General features: G+C 34.4%; 4 protein-coding genes and 1 non-coding gene across 6 annotated transcripts; 4 read left to right on the top strand and 1 right to left on the bottom strand.

The window, feature by feature from the left end:
* Positions 1–2,263: 2,263 nt before the first annotated feature.
* LOC106324351 (lectin-like protein LEC) lies at positions 2,264–3,337 on the bottom strand. The gene has a single exon (XM_013762336.1). The coding sequence runs from the start codon at positions 3,267–3,269 to the stop codon at positions 2,439–2,441; it is 831 nt and encodes a 276-aa protein (XP_013617790.1). The 5' UTR covers positions 3,270–3,337; the 3' UTR covers positions 2,264–2,438.
* A 339-nt stretch (positions 3,338–3,676) lies between these two features.
* TRNAK-UUU lies at positions 3,677–3,748 on the top strand. Its single transcript has one exon. It is a non-coding gene; the product is annotated as a tRNA-Lys (tRNA).
* Positions 3,749–3,893: 145 nt separating this feature from the next.
* Positions 3,894–5,129, top strand: LOC106316818. The gene is made up of 4 exons (XM_013754687.1): positions 3,894–3,971; positions 4,254–4,373; positions 4,466–4,733; positions 4,829–5,129. The coding sequence occupies exons 2-4, from the start codon at positions 4,290–4,292 to the stop codon at positions 4,981–4,983; spliced, it is 507 nt and encodes a 168-aa protein (XP_013610141.1). The 5' UTR covers positions 3,894–3,971; positions 4,254–4,289; the 3' UTR covers positions 4,984–5,129.
* A 142-nt stretch (positions 5,130–5,271) lies between these two features.
* LOC106316829 lies at positions 5,272–6,267 on the top strand. 2 transcript variants are annotated; one of them, XM_013754702.1, is made up of 2 exons: positions 5,272–5,526; positions 5,610–6,267. In XM_013754702.1, the coding sequence occupies exon 2, from the start codon at positions 5,628–5,630 to the stop codon at positions 6,060–6,062; it is 435 nt and encodes a 144-aa protein (XP_013610156.1). In that variant the 5' UTR covers positions 5,272–5,526; positions 5,610–5,627; the 3' UTR covers positions 6,063–6,267. The 2 variants fall into 2 exon arrangements, with proteins under 2 accessions (XP_013610156.1, XP_013610149.1); XM_013754695.1 differs by having other exon boundaries at positions 5,273–5,521.
* A 224-nt stretch (positions 6,268–6,491) lies between these two features.
* Positions 6,492–7,977, top strand: LOC106316845 (cytochrome c oxidase copper chaperone 1). Its single transcript, XM_013754711.1, has 2 exons — positions 6,492–6,786; positions 7,495–7,977. Exon 2 carries the CDS (start codon positions 7,496–7,498, stop codon positions 7,712–7,714), a length of 219 nt encoding a protein of 72 aa, XP_013610165.1. The 5' UTR covers positions 6,492–6,786; position 7,495; the 3' UTR covers positions 7,715–7,977.
* The last annotated feature ends 5,868 nt before the right edge of the window (positions 7,978–13,845 follow it).

The raw sequence follows: 13,845 nt of genomic DNA, 5'->3' as shown, positions 1-13,845 counted from the left end.
CTCTCTTTAGACGCAAGCAACGTGGTGAATCAACGGCCTCACAAATCACAGAACGAAAAAATATATATATATTTAAATGAGACAAATGTATGAATATAGGCAAACATTGGGGGTCAAATCTTCAAGCTTCTGCTCTGGAATAAAGAAACAGTTTTTGTTTTAAATAACACAAAAGACCAGATTCTTTCAAAAGCAATGAATCTCCGAAGTTCAAATAATGTGGTGCCTCGAGACCCAAGTTCTAATATTCAAACTAATAAAAAAAGATTTGGCTCTGATTACGACTTTCCGAGACAATAACCAATCCAGACCGGTTTAGTCGTTGGTCACTTGGTTTTGCTTAGATATCCGAGTTATCGATGGTTTTGAAGTTGAATTGGACACATAAAAGGTGTGGTGTAGTGCAGGGCATTCGGGTTTTCGGTTCGGATCGGTTCGATTTATTCGGTTTTCGGGTTATTCGGGTTGGGATGTTTAGGAACCGTTTAGGAACCGGACATTTTTCGGATCGGTTCGGTTCGGATAATGTCGGGTTCGGATCGGGTTTCTATTTTTTTATAAAACTCGAAATGGAACCGTATTACAAATAATTCGGGTTTGGTTCGGTTTTAAAGCTCAAAAAACCAAAAAACTCTCGAAAACCCGCTCTAAATCCGGAAAAAACCGAAAAATATCCGGGGTATTCGGGTTGTTCGGATTTTTGTAGATATTTTTTATTTATAAATTATATTTATATATATTAAAATTAAAAATAATATATTTTTAATATATTCAAAATATTCGGGTACCCTTTCGGTTTTCGGTTCGGTCCCGGTTCGGTTTCGGTTTTTCGGATTTAGAAATATACGAACCGTTCGGATTTTTGTAATTTTCGGTCTGGTTTCAGTCTCGGTTTTTTCGGTTCGGTTTCGGTTCGGTTTTCGGGTTTCGGATAATATGCCCATGACTAATGTGGTGTGAAAGAGGAACAGAGTTTTGTGAATTTGCATTGTCTAATAACAAAACATCCAGCTTGAGTTTTCAAAGAACCCATTAAAAATAATCAGTGGAATGGTCAGTTTGATAACGCCACCATCACCACGGGCAGCAACGAAATGGACCTACTGGTTTTTGTGAAACGAGGTTTATAAAATAGAGAAGACAAACAAGTTTGATAATCGAATTCAATTAATAATTGCTTTCATTTGTATTTCTTGTCCTGTTTCTTAATGAAACTTGAAAAAAAAAATTCATTGCTCCTGTAAATAGCATGTTTATTGCAAGTTTTTAGGTTGAGATTCTTATCGTAATATAAAATACGGTCTCTTAGCGTTTTAAAGTTAAAAGATCGTATCTTATATTATGTTAAGAACTCCAACATAAGAGACCTTCAATAAACATGTTCTAAGAGCATCATTATCCCAGAAACCCATTTGGGGTTTCTTATTTATTTATTTTTTTTTTACTTTTTTGAATTAAAAAAAATTAAAAATAAAAAACGAACCAATCGCGGACCGCCACGTGTCAGTGGGACCCGCAAACAGTATAGAAAACCTTTAAAGACCGATTACTATTTGGTAGTTTTGGTAACCGATTTCTTAAAAAAAAAAAGTGGGTCCTATGCAGAATCCATTATCCTTCGATAGAGATGTTCTGAGACCCTCCACGTTTATAATATTTGGCATGGGAAATATTATTATTTTTTGCATGGAAAATCATTTTATTATTCTCTGTTTAACCTACCGACAAGGACCAGGATCATGAGCACCTATAATCCGAAGCCTCAATATAATTTTTTAAAATGTTCATTTTATTATTGAAGGATTATGTTCTTAATCAGCAATTATCTTTTGGTATGCTTAACCAGAGAGTGAGGAAGTTGGTTTAGCCGGTTTAGGTAATAACCAAGTCACATGTGTTGCACGTGTGTGTAGTCTTTGTAAACGACTAAGATAGAGTCGTCTTCCTCCTCTTGCTCTCGTAAGTCGATCTTGATGAGTCTGTTGTAACAGATCGCAGAGAGAGAGAGAGAGAGAGAGAGAGCACCATTGTAAACCGATGAGAGCTCAAGTTTGAGTTACTCTAGTGGATTGCTGGCTGTGCCCAGCCCCAGTGAGTATAGCTCCTTCTCCACATTGGAGGAGGGAGGTGAACACCGGGCAAACAAGATTCTCGTGTCTCTTTTCTTTATCGTTTCTAATCTCTTCTTTCATACAATCAAATCCGATCAAACAACAAAGTAGTTAAGCGATTGAGAGTCTAAGGAATGGATTGAGCTTAGGGATCTTCACAACTATCAATCTCGGATTGAAACCAACATGAAAATACAAAAGTGCAGATACTAAGCCACAGATTTGGCTTTTTATTTGTTTTAAATTTTGAACGATAACTATTCACTCCAATAAGCAGAAATAAAGCAACCGAAACTTAGCCAAAACCGAACCAAAAACCAAACCGGTTTAGTTGTTCTTGGCGTCGTTTTCGAAGGACCAGGTCCAAATGTCGTGACGCTCAACACCACGTCCCATAGCACCAGCAAAACCGACGTAACCGTTTTGCAAAAGAACATCATTGAGCTCCCTCGGACCTTGAATCAAAGGTCTCTTAGGTTTCTTCACGTTTTCAGGCGCGAGCGTAACCGTAATTCTATTGTCTCTCTTTCTAAACTCAACCCAAGCCGTGAACTTCTCTCCACTACTCAGATTCACATCTTTAAACGACCAAACTTTCCTTTTCCCGACACTCGTCTGAACCCAATAACCAGCGTTCGCAGCAACATTTGAAGTCATGGAGTTGATGTTGAGTCCGACATGGTTACCGCTAATGTCTTGAAACTCTTTGTTCTTGAAAGTATCGAACTCGATAGAGAAGAGGTTGTTCTCCGCCTTCCCGTTGTTGGTTTTATTGAGGATCCCGAGGAAGCCGCCGCCCGAAGCGCCGGAGTTATCGGCGGTGGGGACGATGATGAAGGCGAGGCCTTGACCGGAGTTTGGGTTGGTGCGAGGAGTGATGGAGAAAGTGAAAGAGGTTTGGAATGAGTAAGGAGCTGAGTCGTTCGAAGGCTTGAGAGGGATTGGATTGATGTAGAGACCTTGACCGTGTGAGAATGGGGTTTCGTCACGGGTCATGGAGAGTGCACCGGATCTGCCTACGCCATCGGAGGAAGGACCAAGCTCTGCGTCTCCGAGGAACAACAAGTTGTTGCCATCGAAGGTTTTGAAGTTGAACTTGACGGCGAAAGCTGCGTGAGCTAAGAACAGAGCAATAAAACAGAGTTTGTGTATCTGCATTGTGATTGATGAATGATGATGAACGTTTACAGGTTGATAATGTGTTTATATATGAGTTTTAAGCCATCGAGTTTGAATATTCAAATCGAAAAGCCAAAACAAAAGATTCGAAGATGGTCAAATAAATAAAGCCAAGTGGACGCAGCCACATGGCCCTTGCAGTGAAATTGGACCCGCCAGATGTTAGTGGGACAAGCCTTATCCTTTTGTTGATTTATAACTATTTCGAGTAATTAATTGATTATCTTGTGTCCCCTTTCTCTACGAAACATTGTGTGAACTCATATGTCTGTGGTATAAAATCTTAAGACATTGAATACGTTGATGATCTTTCGTGCTCAGCCTATTTGATATGTAATAACTTATTTGTTTTATCAGAAACTAGTGAGAAACGGATATCACACAATGCCGTCTTAGCTCAGTGGTAGAGCGCGTGACTTTTAATCCCGTGGCCGTGGGTTCGATCCCCACAGACGGCGTCAATTTCATTTTTCTTTCCGTTAAATTACTCTTTTTTATCAAAAAGAAGATATTACAGGTCTAACAACTAGGCCTGGCCCATCGATAGACCAAACATTCAGGCCCATCAAATCTCTGATTTGGTGTATTCTTTTTTCTACAACTCTTTTTCTCGCTTCCTTTCACAGCGTCGCCAAGATTCTCTCATCGGTCCTCCTCGCCTCTGCTCTTTCGTCCATAAAGGTTAGTTTTTTTTAAAAATTTCTTTCTCGAGAAACCTTGTATAGCTCGCTTACTAAGATGCTGCAAAGGAATCAGAGAACTTGTTAAGCTATGTTTAGTTGTTGGGGGCTTGCCTTCGGTCCGTAAGGATGCGGGTAATTGAAATAGTAATGAAGATCTTGGGATCTAAAGAGAGTCTTAGATTTGGAAGTGAGCTTAAGCACACAAGTATCGATTAGCTAGGAAGCAGGTTCTTACCAGCATGGTTTTGCAAGGACATATGACTTATTTATGTTGTTTTAGCTGTTCCTCGAGATTGTCGGAATCTATTAAACTAAGATGGAGTTAGACCCAAAGAAGGTTGTTGAAGTATACGAGAGATATGAAGCTGTTGGTGATCAGTTTCTACTTGTTCGCAATCAGGTACTACTAGCATCTTGCTAGATATATTCATATTGATGGTTGAGAGAACTTAGAAGTACAATAACACTCATGGGAGTTTTGTAACAAAATAGATGGTGGAGAATGATAGGGAGAGGAACGCGAACCGGGAGGCTCTTACAGCACTAAGGAAGAAAGCTAAGACAACAAAGACTAGCGTCCCTTCTCCTTTCGATTCTATGATGAAGGATACGCACGGGAGCTCAGCCAAAGCTTTGGTTCAGGAAGTTTGCTCGACTTGTGGATCCCATGACTCTAGTGAACCCACATGGATGATGCTCCCAGGAACTGATCTTTTCGCTGCAGTCCCTTTTCATGCTGTTCATACAATGCTAGAGAAAGGTTCGTCCTCTCCTCTCTACTACGGTTTTGCTACTTTCTTACAGATTGATGATGAACTACTGGTAGTCTAAGAATGTATTTTTTAAACTGTGTAGATGAAAAGAGAATGGAGTTTGAATCAAAGAAACTGCAGAGCTTACTCAAGGAGAAGACTCTTTTGTTATCCGAACTTGGGGCTCTTGCTGATAGTGTTCCTCCAAGCGTCATCAGGTCGCTGATAACGTTAAAGGACAAACCTTCGGTTCAGTAGTACTTGGATTGACACAAACAGCGTTATCCATTTGTGATGTTGAAGGATCAAGTCTTCTTGAATGTTGAAAAAGTCATGACCTTTGATTATAATTAAAACCATAAAATTCCCTTGTTTCTTCTAATAAATAATATTTTAATTTTCTACTGATTAATAATTTTCAAAGTTTATAGTATAAAATAATGTCATGTGAGTCATGCCTAATGGATAACGTTTTTCATAAACTTACAAATAGCATTATTGACATATTTTTTTTGTTTTTTTTACTGACAATTATTTCAGAGATATTTATAAATTCTCACTCCCATTTAAAATCGGAAAGCAATCTTTATACGGTGGGTTTTGAATTTCTGTTGAACAATAAAGAAAGCTAACAATAAAGAGGAGCAAGCAAGATCAAGACAAAGATCTTCTTTTGCATCAAGACAAGACTAAAGGGTTTAGCTTAAACTATCCCCAGAAGTGAATCTATCTGATTCAGACAAATCTCTCTCTCTCAAGACCGTATCTTTCCGGCAAAGCTTAAACCCTCACCACAGCCAAGTGTTTGCCTTTTTTACTTTTCTCTACTAAAAGATTCAATCTTTCAGTTTCATCTCTGTCTTTGACTTCCTCTCGATATTCAGGCGATCTAAAAAGATCCGATGAATTCGCATCTCTTCCGAGTAATCTGTATACTCCACTCCGTAATCGCACTCACGAGCGGGACCCTGATGATGTTCTACACAGAGAAAGCTTCCATCTTCGGCCACGGCAGCGACATAGCTAACAAGCTCAAAGGCTCAACGCCTCACGACGAGCTGCTCATCCAGATCTCTCAGTCTTTCTCCGGTTTGCTCCTCTTTGCCATAGGTTTGGTGCTGTTCATGGTGTCGTTTGTCAAGGATAGAGAGTTTCATGGCTTCTTCGCTGGAGGGTCTGTGATTCTCTATGTGCTTATGGCGTTGTGGAGAGTTGTGTTTGAGTGGAAGATTGAAGATCTTGCGTTTGAGTGTCCTAAGCAAGCACTTGGAGATATTGCTTTGGCTGTTTCGTGGGTGTTCTTTCTAGTTTATACTTGGAGGGAGAAGTATGATTGATTGGTTGATGATGCAAGAGAACCATTAGCTTTGGGGGGAAGTGAAGTATTTAGATCAAAACCATTGTTGGTTTTCATAGTTGCCAGAAGATCAAAGTGTTAAAAATTGGATTTTGTTGTTGATGTAGAGGAATTGTCAATGAAAATAAAGTGTTGGGGACTATCAGTGTTGTAAATAATTTGTTGGTGATTATCCCTTTTCTTCTTTTAAGTGTGATCACATTCATAGGAGCTCCTCCATTCTCCAGTTCTCTCCTCTGCCTCGCTGTAAAGGTTAAAGCTTTCTTTTGTTCCAGCCTCAGCTTGGATGATGGAAAAGGTATTGAAAGGTGAAGCCTTTCCCTAATGCTTCTTTCAGAGTCCATAGACCATAGCATATTGATTTCTTTCAGTATCTGCTACACTTAACAAAAAGTTTTCTATCACTTTGTCTTTGTAGTCAACATCAAGAGACATTTCTTTCAGCTTGATTTCTTTCAAAACATGGGCCTGGACCATTTCAGGCCTAAGCCCAGAAGACGGGTCCATAATTCAATTTTGATGCCTTGGTGAACTTGTGGTGTGGATACTTACACATTCAAAAATCAAAAATTCTAAACAGGTGGCTCTACTTTTCAATATTCGTTTCATTTATTTAAGTCGCCGCCTTCTTCTCCAAGCCTAAAGGTCTTCTCTTTTCACCGGCTCTCTGCTCCTTGATTTTTCCTCTGCGAATCCATTCAAAGGTTTGTTTTTTTCTTTTCGCTTCTTTTTTTCCTTTCTGAGAAATGTTGTATCAAGAACTGTGATATTTCTGTAAATTAATTAGAAAGTGAAATACTTTTTTTTTCTTTAATGTTGTTTCCTGGGTTTGATTTGCTTGATTGCTCGTTGATTTCAATTGTTAGTAAATTGGTTTATGATGTTGGCGCTGTTGTTATCTTCTAGATGTGAGCATTCTTGATTTGAGGTTCAGGGTTTTAAGTGTTTCTTAGGGTTTATCAGATTTGTTTAGAATCTGAAAATTTGATAAACCACTTATAATATTTTCAGCTATTTCCCGATAATCAGTTCTCAATTATGTCTGTGTGGTAGATTTTTGTACTTATTAACTCTTATTGGGCTTACTTAGTTTTTATAGAACCAAGAATGTTATTTCCATCTTTGTTTTTATTGGATAGTGAGCATATGCCAGGGTTTAAGGAGTTAAGAATTATTACAAATGAGTGTATTGTGTTATTCAGTGTTTGGATGTTAAAACTTCTTTAAGGGTAACATATTGATTTATGAGAGCATGCATTCAACTGATGAATGATTATTTTAACTACTCTTGAAAATCAAATTGGATGTTGTGTGGATGCTTCACTTAGTAGTGTTACCTATTTTATATGTGTCACCTTTGTTCATACGTTTTGATTGTACTCTTCTTTGTTCTCTGCACTATGACTTGACAGGATGAGTAACCAACCAGCAAAAGACGGTGTTATACCTCCACCCATTTCAGATAGCAAGGCTGCCGCTGCAGAGACAAAACCAAAGAAGAAGATATGTTGTGCGTGCCCTGACACCAAGAAGCTGAGAGATGAGTGCATCGTCGAGCATGGTGAATCTGCTTGCGCTAAATGGATCGAAGCTCATAAAATGTGTCTCCGAGCTGAAGGTTTCAACGTCTGAAAAAGGCTCTCTTTTTGTTTTTCTTTCTTGGAATATATAATTTGATGAATCAAAAGTAATGAGAGCAGTTCATTGCCCCCAAAAACACAAGAGATTGATTCATCTTGAGATTTTTATTTGGATACAGAGTCCCCATTTTGTTGTGGTTGAAAATAAAAGTCCAAAGAAACAAAACAAGCATCGATCTTTTCAAATATGTTGCAACTCTTTACAGTGTTAGTCAAGTTTTACAAGGAAGGGAAATAAGATGTTCGTTCACAGCATTTTAGCAAGTCATACGAGCTCATACATGGCCCCTTTTTCTTAGGCATTCGTAAAGGTTGTTAGGCTGCGGTCGGTGCAGCTTCAAGGTTGTTTCAGCTCTTGTTCTGCTTTGTGATGAGACCATTGATTGCTCTGTAATTCAAAGAGAAATAGCTTCCACTATTTATTTTAAGAAATGGGCTTCTGTATAATTGAGCTTCATCATGTCTTTTCATTGCTAACTTATTGATAAAAACTAAAATAATCTACTTAGGCCAGTTTCTTTTCAAAATCCCCACGAATAACTTGGTACTTTTTCTTAGCTTATGATATCAGAAAGTACCGAGAGTGTCACTGGTGACCATCACAAGAATACTAAAAACTATTGGAAAAAAATGGAAATGAATAAAATTACATGAACACTAAGAACTAATAGGAAAGATAGAGAAATGAATAAAATTATAAAAATGATAAGGAAAGATGAGTAATGATTATTCTTTATCAAATTTAATAAAAAATAATTTTATTCTATTTATCTCTACAATAAAATGAATTAAAAAAATGAAAAATAAAAAAATATTCCTTATAAATTGTAACATTTCTTAAATTGTAACATTTCTTAGGAATGTTAAGGAATGTATTGTTTCTCTTGATTTTTTAAGAGTCCGACTGGCTATTGGTGACCTTTCTGGAAGCAAGAAGAACGAATAAGAAATGAATATAGATAAATAAAATATTAGGAATAAAATATTAAGAATAAAAATGAATAGTTATTTATTCTCAAATTTAACAAAGAATAATTTTGTTCTTTATTTCTCTACAAAAAAGGAATGATATGAATGAGAAGGAAAAAGTATTCTTTGTGAATGGTGATTTTTTTAGGAACGTTAGGGAATGCATTATTCATCGTCATTAATTGGTCACCATTCATATTAGTTTTTCTTTGTTCTTTTTTTTAACACATCGGGTATTTAATGGTGACCAAGAAATGAAGAGGAATAATGCATTCCTAATGTTTCTAAAACAATTATCATTTATAAAAAATAATTTTTCTTTTCCATTATTTCTCATTCCTTTTATTGTAGAGAAATATAGAACAATATGGTATGACTGGTCACCAAGGAAATGTTAAGGAACATTCAATTCCTTATGATTCCTATAAAATTACATCATTCACAAGGAATAAATTTTTCTTTCCATTCATTCTCATTCTTTTTTTTGTTGAAAATAATGGTGACCAAGGAACGAAGAGGAACAATGCATTCCTTAACATTCCTAAACTTTTTTACCATTCGTAAGTAATAGTTTTTCTTTTCTATTCCTTAACATTCCTAAAACAAATTACCATTCATAAGTAATAGTTTTTTTTCTATTCCTTATTGTTTCTTTTATTATAGAGAAATATAGAACAAATTTGTTCCTCACTAATGATCTAACTGATAATCATCACATGAACATTAGAAACGGATATGAAAGGAACGTAAATGAATAAAATTATAGGAATGATGAGGAATAATGATTCCTTATCATATTTAATGAGGAACAAATTTGTTCTACATTTCTCTACAATAAAATGAACACTAAGGAATAAAAAGGAAAAACTATGAGTGTGATTGGTGACCATGAGAATGAGAAGTAACGTTCAATTCCTTATGGTTCTCATAAAAATACACCATTCATAAGGAATTAATTTTCCTTTCTATTCTTTATCGATAAGGAATCATTATTCCTCATCATTCCTAAAATTTTATTCCTTTCCGTTCCTTTCATATCCGTTCCCAGTGTTCATGTGATGGTTACCAATTAGACCCTAATAGAATAAAATTATTTCTCACTATATCTGAAAAAGAACAATCATTCCCACTCATTCCTATTATTTTATTATTTTTCATTGTTTTCTATTTATTCATATTGTTCCTACAATGGTCATTCCTAGAATTTTATTCTTATAGATAGACTACTTTCTTATACGTTCATAATATTCCTATGATGATTACCAGTTAAACCCGATGTTTTTCTTTGTTCTGAACAGTAAAATCTCTTCTTCTTTTTTGGTAGAAAATCTCTTTTTTGGTCAACAAATAGATCTAAGAAAAAATCATAAAATGTACTTTAAGAAAATGAATTAGAAAATCTTTTTGCTTTGAATCTTTTTATTTTCAAAACATAAATATTTTTATATATATTTATTACATATCACAACTTTCCTACATATATTATGCATTATTAAGTAATATTATAGTAAATTAATAACAAGTCATCTTTATCCTATTTATTAAGAAATCATAATTATTATATACTCCCTCCGTTTCATATTAAGTGTCGTAAAAAAATTTTTTGTCACAAAATAAGTATCGTTTTCGACTTTCAATGCAAAATTTATTAATTTTATTTAAAAATTTATTTTTCTGTTGGTTGAAATATGGTTAGGTGTATATGCAATTGTGTTTTTATATAGGAAACTAGGATCGAGCCCGGGCTACGCCCGAGTTTTTTGTTTGAAATTTAATTTTAATTATATATTTAGTATGTTTATTTTAAAATATAAATGATATAATCTTTCATAAAAATATAAGTAGGTAGATAATTATAAAATAATTTTAAATTATTCAATGTTTTTTGTCTTAGGCAAATCCAAATTTTGTATTCATTTTTATTGGAAATTATATATAAAATGATGAGTAGAATGAACAAATATATTCATTGTATATTTAATTTTGTTATACATTTATTGTTTATTGTTTATTTATCAAATCCTGTTTTATTTATATATTATTAGTTTTCATAATATATTTCTTACAATTGTAAAATATTTTCTTACTATTATAGTAAATACGGTCAATTTAATATATTCATTTTTTTTAATTAAAAGATGTATCTCCTTTTCGAAACAGAGACATACAATGGTTTAAATAAAAAAATATTTTTAAAGTTTTATGATTTAAATACACTAAAAATTCCTTATAAAAATATATTAGTCTAAGTTTCATAAATTTTTAAATTTAATTTTAAAATTATTTTTATTTGAAAAAGTAATGCATATATTTTATAAAAATATATTATAAAATGAAGTTAGTAGATTAGAATTCAAAATTGGTTGTTACAATAACACAAAGCATAAGCCTTTAGTCAAAATAAAATAAAATAACACAAAGCATATTTTGGATGGTACACAATAAGAAGGTGAATATATAATTAACTAAAATTAGTTGTGATTCAATTGTTTTTGTTTTATTTCAGAAAACATTTTAACATTTTGAATCATATTAAATTCTAGGCTAATAAATCTATGCAATATACACATTCTTCACCTTATATGAGATACTAAAATTAAACTGAAATACATTTATTAATAATGATAGAATCAAATATTATATAATATTTTTAAAAAATATTATACAAAAAGGTTATTTTCCCAATTTAAGTTCATTTGATATGGTAAAATATATCTCTTATAAAAAATATTAAATTAGTAATAAAAACTGGTGTATCATTTCAAGACACAAAATTTTAAATTTAGTAAAAACATAAATATTTTCCTTAAATTATTATTTTTTCTTAACCAATATTAGTATCATCTAATGTTCATCCATATTTTAACAAAATTATTGTTAATAATTTATTTATTTTAATATTTAATGGTTGAAAGACTGAAAAATAGATAAAAACTATTTCAATATCAAATGAAATTTGATGAAAAAATTACGTCGCCTGTATATTTTATTATTTTGCCAATATTTGTATTTGAACTCATCATATTTGTTTTTGTAATGTGAACAAAATAGTAATATATGTTTTCCAGGCAAACTGATTGTTCATATATGATGTTTGTTTTCGTTTAAAAATTGTAATTCTATCAAACACAATCCGTTTGAAATTACATGAGTCGCCGACAAATGACTTTTTTGTATATAACAATTTCCTATATTTCCTTAAATATAATTTAAATAAATATTAAACCTTCCAAATGAAGTCTTAAGGGATAACATTATATTCAAAAAGTGTGAGAACTGAGAAGGTTGAAGGTGAACAATCAAAAGGTCTTGTCTAGAAACTAAACGAAGACGGAGGGGCTTATCTGAGGGCCGCTTGGGCTCGTTGATCTGGTCAAAAACCTCAAGGAGAGTTGGTCCATTATACCAGTCAAGGTTGGTGGACGTCTCAATCATGTTGTCATCCTCAAAAGCAGAGATGGGGACGAATGGAATTTTTCAAGTGTCGTATCCAAACTTCTTTGAGTAAGAAAACACCTCCCTTGATAGTATCATTGTACTTACCCTTGGAGTATATGGGGGTAGTTGCATTCATCTGGAATTGATGTTATCGTATCAAAAGAGTATGGTCACATCAAGCAATGAAAAATGAAAAGCTAGTTCACCTTATTACAGAAAAAAATCATTTGCTTGACATCAAGGGTGAAGCAAGGAGAGTGTGCTCATGGGTCTGTCCATCCTTAGAGATACCAACTTCGAAACCACCAATGGTGGAGTCAATGATAAAAACAGCACAATCATCCTGGGAGGTACCACTAACCATGTTCTTGATGAAATCAAGATGTTAAGAAGCAGCAAAGACTATGTTAAGAAGTAGCAAAGACAGTGCAGTAGCACTCGGTGGTCTAAAACTTCCTAAACCATGAAGCTTGTCGATCAAGTGACCAGTGTCTGTCGATTTTCCAGAGTCGTCTTGGTCTACGACCACAATGTTGATGTAAAACTTTTCTTTATTCATATAGAAACAATTAATACAGTAAACACATACATTCATCAAAGGAGACATAAAACCATATCAAATTCGTCATAGACACTTACATCGGACTCGAGCTCAGAGTCATTAACACTTACATTGGAAGGTGTCTCACAGAAGGAGATGTGCATCTTCCTAGTCTTCTTTTCCTGCCTCCAACTGCTTGTCACAACAATCAGTGGCTTGTTTTAGTCTTTATGAGTGCAATCATCAAAAGAATCAGCTAGCAAACTCAACTATTCTCTTGTGAAGGAAAGAAAGACAAAAAAATAGCTGGACATACCAATGGAAACTCCTCTCAATCTTTCCTTCAATCCATTTACATGGAATCGAGTTGCAACAAGAGCAACCTCAGTATTTCCATCCAGAATCTTTTGATCCATTAACCGTCCATGCATGATGCAACAGTACATTGTTGTGTCTCTTCATAGCTTGGAATTCATCAGTTCTTCTCATAAACACAATGTCCACCGAGCCCTGAATCACGGCACACACGGCTATTATGAATAGATTAAAACAAAGCGAAAAAGTAAGCAGAAATAAAGACTTCGCTGTTTTAAAAAAACCGATGCGAGATTAGGTTTAGGCAGAAGACCTATCCCTTTTCCATATTCAAGGGATGCCCAAGTTACTATCTTAGCTTTTGCGAGACGGATCTCAACATTTGGTTCCAAAAACTTTATATATGCACTTCACGTACTATCTATATAACACATGAATATTGATTTAGTAAAGGCATGGACAAAACCCACTATTCAAGTTGACGAATATATACACCTTCCCAACCAAACTTGGTTAGGAAAGATAAGCTTCTTCTCCAGCAAAATGAGAAACATCAACTGGAAAACATAACCTGAATGGATATCTCAAATCAGTACGCAGTGCCAAATCACAAAGCAAGATAGGTTCAGTTAAAGGTAATGCATTTATCTGATCGAATGATACTCACAATCTGGTCATCAAACTCGACTTTTTACGTTATGCTTTGGAGAAAATTGAGACCGTCACTTCTTCCTGCTTCTGGTAGAACTCGGGTCTGTTGATCTATCGAGTTTGAGATATATAGTGAGTGATAAACTAAAAGAAGAGAGGAAAAACACTTTGGATAACTAAACTACCTGAACATCAGTTTGGAAGGTGGT

This window comes from Brassica oleracea, chromosome C1, assembly GCF_000695525.1.
Source record: "Brassica oleracea var. oleracea cultivar TO1000 chromosome C1, BOL, whole genome shotgun sequence".
In the NCBI taxonomy this organism is placed as follows: domain Eukaryota; kingdom Viridiplantae; phylum Streptophyta; class Magnoliopsida; order Brassicales; family Brassicaceae; genus Brassica; species Brassica oleracea.
This window is presented reverse-complemented; position numbering and strand designations above follow the sequence as displayed.

Bases quoted from the DNA above. Each gene is read 5' to 3' on its own strand.
- LOC106316845 (XM_013754711.1), top strand. From the start codon at position 7,496: ATGAGTAACCAACCAGCAAAAGACGGTGTTATACCTCCACCCATTTCA.
- LOC106316818 (XM_013754687.1), top strand. From the start codon at position 4,290: ATGGAGTTAGACCCAAAGAAGGTTGTTGAAGTATACGAGAGATATGAA. The intron at 4,374-4,465 runs GTACTACTAGCA...GTAACAAAATAG, and splicing joins TTCTACTTGTTCGCAATCAG to ATGGTGGAGAATGATAGGGA. The intron at 4,734-4,828 runs GTTCGTCCTCTC...TAAACTGTGTAG, and splicing joins TCATACAATGCTAGAGAAAG to ATGAAAAGAGAATGGAGTTT.
- LOC106316829 (XM_013754702.1), top strand. From the start codon at position 5,628: ATGAATTCGCATCTCTTCCGAGTAATCTGTATACTCCACTCCGTAATC.
- LOC106324351 (XM_013762336.1), bottom strand. From the start codon at position 3,269: ATGCAGATACACAAACTCTGTTTTATTGCTCTGTTCTTAGCTCACGCA.